The sequence below is a fragment of the Apteryx mantelli genome, chromosome 10, assembly GCF_036417845.1.
Source record: "Apteryx mantelli isolate bAptMan1 chromosome 10, bAptMan1.hap1, whole genome shotgun sequence".
Classification (NCBI taxonomy): domain Eukaryota; kingdom Metazoa; phylum Chordata; class Aves; order Apterygiformes; family Apterygidae; genus Apteryx; species Apteryx mantelli.
In genome coordinates this window covers 24,139,578-24,143,066 of record NC_089987.1, presented here as the reverse complement: position 1 = coordinate 24,143,066, position 3,489 = coordinate 24,139,578, and the positions used below count along the sequence as shown (strand labels likewise).

General features: G+C 52.2%; 1 protein-coding gene across 1 annotated transcript; it reads right to left on the bottom strand.

Moving 5' to 3' along the window:
* Positions 1–362: 362 nt before the first annotated feature.
* CCL17 (C-C motif chemokine ligand 17) lies at positions 363–1,741 on the bottom strand. The gene is made up of 3 exons (XM_013948641.2): positions 1,637–1,741; positions 1,024–1,135; positions 363–608 (listed from the first exon to the last, which is right to left on the bottom strand). Exons 1-3 carry the CDS (start codon positions 1,701–1,703, stop codon positions 503–505), a joined length of 285 nt encoding a protein of 94 aa, XP_013804095.1. The 5' UTR covers positions 1,704–1,741; the 3' UTR covers positions 363–502.
* Between the last annotated feature and the right edge of the window lie 1,748 nt (positions 1,742–3,489).

The following is a 3,489-nucleotide window of genomic DNA, read 5'->3' as shown; positions in this document are numbered from 1 at the left end:
AATGTGGCTCTGAGCCAGGAAGAGCTCCCTGCTTTCAGCTGCTTGGGAGTAGCTGTGAGGAGCTGAGGAAGACACTGTCCTCTCATCCCATCTTCCTGCCCGGCCGAGGCCTGGCCCCAGTTGCAGTAAGACCCTGCAAAGGCTTTGGAGGGCTGTGGGAAGAGCCCTTGCCCCACCTGCCCCTCAGCCTCTAGCACAACTGGCTCTGTGCCCCTGGCTGGCAGGTGGTAGTGCGGCTGCTGGGGCTGGGAGAAGAAAGAAATTCATACTCCAGTGCTGTGTGAAGTAAACCTTTATTTCGTTGCTGCACTCCATGGGTGGGTTCTGGCAGGGCATGGGCACCCTAGGAGCTGATACCTGGCTCACTGGCATGGGGCAGGTCTCCGGTAGGCCAGTGCTGTCTCTCAGCATCAAGGACTTGCCACAGTCCCTTTCCAGGAGGTTGAGTATAAATCTTTCCACCAGAAAGATGGGTAGCCTGAACTGGGGTTTCTGCTGTAGATCACGGAGCATGAGCACTCTTCTTTTTTTGAAGTTTCTCAACTGCTTTCTTCACCCAGGGCAGGTTCAGGTCTGCACAGACCTTGCTCCCATTCTTAGTCTCAAACCTGCCGAGATTAAGGGGAAAGCTTGATGAGAAACAGCAGCTGCAGTCCCACTCATGAGCCCACCGCCTTCCCTTCCTTGCACTCGCTTTCCCTTCCCTTTGGCTCTGCAGGCTGCCCTGGGTATTTGGTGTCTTCACAAGTAGCTCAACCCATGGTCCAAGGCCTCCATCCCTTTGGGAGCCACAGCAGACTTGTGTCAGGCTTTCTCTGGCCCTGCAGAAGGGGACGGACAGTAACATCCTCCCCTGCTCATGCTACAGGACAGCTACCTGGCTGCAGTCACTCTGGAGGAGGCCACACAGATGCATCCTGGTCCCCCACATGTAGCTATGTCCCTGTCACTAGATGGGATGGGCGAAAGCCCCTGTGGTGTCCCCGGAAACAGTGCAGTAGTAGGGAAGTTATCGGAACTTACACGACTGCTGGAAAGAAACACTCCTTGGAGGTCTCATAGAAATTCTTCAGATTAGCAAATCGGAGAGCATGTTTTGTATAACTGAAGCAGCATTCTGTAGGTGCGTAAGGGGCTGAAAAAGTAAGAGAGAAAGAGAGAGAGAGAGAGAGAGAGAGAGAGAGAGCGACACCGTGAACACTGGTTTTCGAAAGCAATCTTTAAGACCTTTTTTAAAGCCTGGCTGAAACACACACGCCTTCAAATTTTGCAGTCTCTACTTTAGAGAGTCCCATGGGATCTCCTTTCTGGGGCAAGAGGAGGAACTCCAGTACCCAGTGAGGCAGAATGTTACCCCCAGTGCATGCCAGCCCTGGAGCCAGCTTTGCCAAGGCCACCTGGTCCAGGGTACTGTCTCCCTCCTTCCTTACCCTCCAAGGACATTCAGCGCAGTGCCAACCAGGAGACCTCTGGGGTTGCTCCTCCTGGCAGTGGCATCATCCCCACTCCCCGCTCAGGTTTCTTGCCTGACCTCCTTGGTGGGACAAACCCAGCAGCAGCCCTGGAGTCCCCATACCCCCCAACCATAGCAGGAGCCAGTGATAGCAGCCTGCTGGCAGCAGGCAAAGCACCTCACCTGCTGTGCAGTGTGGGGAGAAGGTGAGGAGCAGCATGAGCGCCAGGACTGTCCTCACGCCGAGCATGGTGGCTGTGTAAGGGCTCTTCCTCAGCACAGTGATGCTCTGCCTCTCCTGAGGAGCTCGAATGTTAGCTCAGGCACAGAGGCACCACAATTTATCCTCTGTACTTCCTCCCCAGATTAGCTGCTTTCCAGAGAATTTCTACCAAATTCAAGTGAAAGCACTATGTGTTTTCTGAGGCTGAGGGGCTTTCCATGTCACATGTGGGATCTTTAGGGCTATAGACAGAGATAATCCCTAGAAAGACAGGACAAACAAAGTTCAACCACTTCTGCATTCTCTGTAAATTGTGACCAGTCAGTGGGAAGCTGCAGAGTCCATGGGGGAAGTGAAGTCTTACTCCTCCAAGAAAGCGTAAATTCAAGGGCTCCAAAAACCACAGAAAATGGATGTGCAGTGATAAAACAGGGAATGCCATGCTCTCAACATGAACTGTTCAGCCTTCAAGCAAAAATAAATGTGCTGGAGAGAGTGAATTACTGGCTCAATTGGATCACTTGTGAAATCCCAGTGGAGCAAAAATGCGGTAACCTCTTCCTCCTCCAACCCTTTGTGGCTGGAAAGATGGAGGATGTCAAATAATGCCAGAAATTGCATCACATTCTGGACTTCCTATGAAGAGGAAAACAAGTTATCCATAAAAAATCCCCATTTATAATTGGGAACTGAGGGGCAAAGTGAGAAAGGGGTGCAGCTGAGTGCTCCCTTGCAGAGGAGGATGGTTAAGCCCTTTGACTTCAGGACAGAGCAGGAGGCTTCCTTCAGGCTGAAGGAAGTGGAAGGAAAAGTTTGTGTTTAAGGTTTGGGGTGTTTTTCTAGCATCTTCTTTCTCTCTGCAGCCTTGTAGTCTCCCAGGACCCATGGGGACCTGCACAAAGGAGTTGCAGATCAGGGTCAGCCTCTCTGTGTTAACCTGAGGATTGCTTCTCCCCTCTGTGCTTGACTTTCTCTTTCTCACCCAGTCACTCAATCCCACCAGATCCTTCTGCATGTCTTTGCCAGTCACTCACATCCCCTGCCCTGAAGCTCATCCCTTTACCATTCCCTCTTTTTTTCAGGCCATAAGTGAATGCATGGAGAAGCATAGTCCCTGTGCAGATCCCCAGGGTGTCATGGTTCTCCCTTATCCACTGTGAGCCCTGTCCCTTTACTCCCCTCTCTGTCCCACACAGACAGCTAAGGGTTCACCATGAGCTCTCCTCGAAATTTTTACCCCCTCAGCCATCCTTCTCCCCTTTGGTGCTGGGTTTGAGCAAGAGGTTATGTTCCCAGGCACAGGGACAGTGCGCCCAGTGGGAGGGCCACTGAGCCCCCAGCAGTGGGTGCCTGCCCCACAGCTGGTGTAAATCAGGAGAGCTGAGTTCCCGTAGGGGCACTGCACTGTTTGCACAAGAGTAAGATGATGCCAGGCATGGCACAGCCAGGAGGACAGAGCGTGGTGTGGCAGCTGGGGGAGAAGGACTCTCTCTGGGGCTTCATTGCTCCTTTTTCCTCTGGCACTCATGGAACAGGACTCCGAAAGCAAATCTCCCTGACTTACTCTTTTTACTTTTGCCCCTGCAAACTGCCTCTCAAAGAATTTCAATGACATTCAACAGGATATCTAATGCAGTGTGTTCCCCAGACGCTTCCCATTTAGCTCACTGGGAAGCGACGCGCTGTTTGAGGAAAGACAAACCCACCACTTCTTCCTTCTTTGGAAGGAGATTGCCACAGTCTGCAGGGACAATGGTCACAGGCTGACCAGGGGAGGCGAGTTGGGCTCTGGAGCACAGCTTATACTGAATAA

Excerpts from the sequence above, each read along its gene's own strand:
- CCL17 (XM_013948641.2), bottom strand. The coding sequence starts at position 1,703 with ATGCTCGGCGTGAGGACAGTCCTGGCGCTCATGCTGCTCCTCACCTTC. Across the intron at positions 1,136-1,636 it reads CTCCCCACACTGCACAGCAG|CCCCTTACGCACCTACAGAA; the intron begins GTGAGGTGCTTT and ends TTACTTTTTCAG. Across the intron at positions 609-1,023 it reads TGTTTCTTTCCAGCAGTCGT|GTTTGAGACTAAGAATGGGA; the intron begins GTAAGTTCCGAT and ends TAATCTCGGCAG.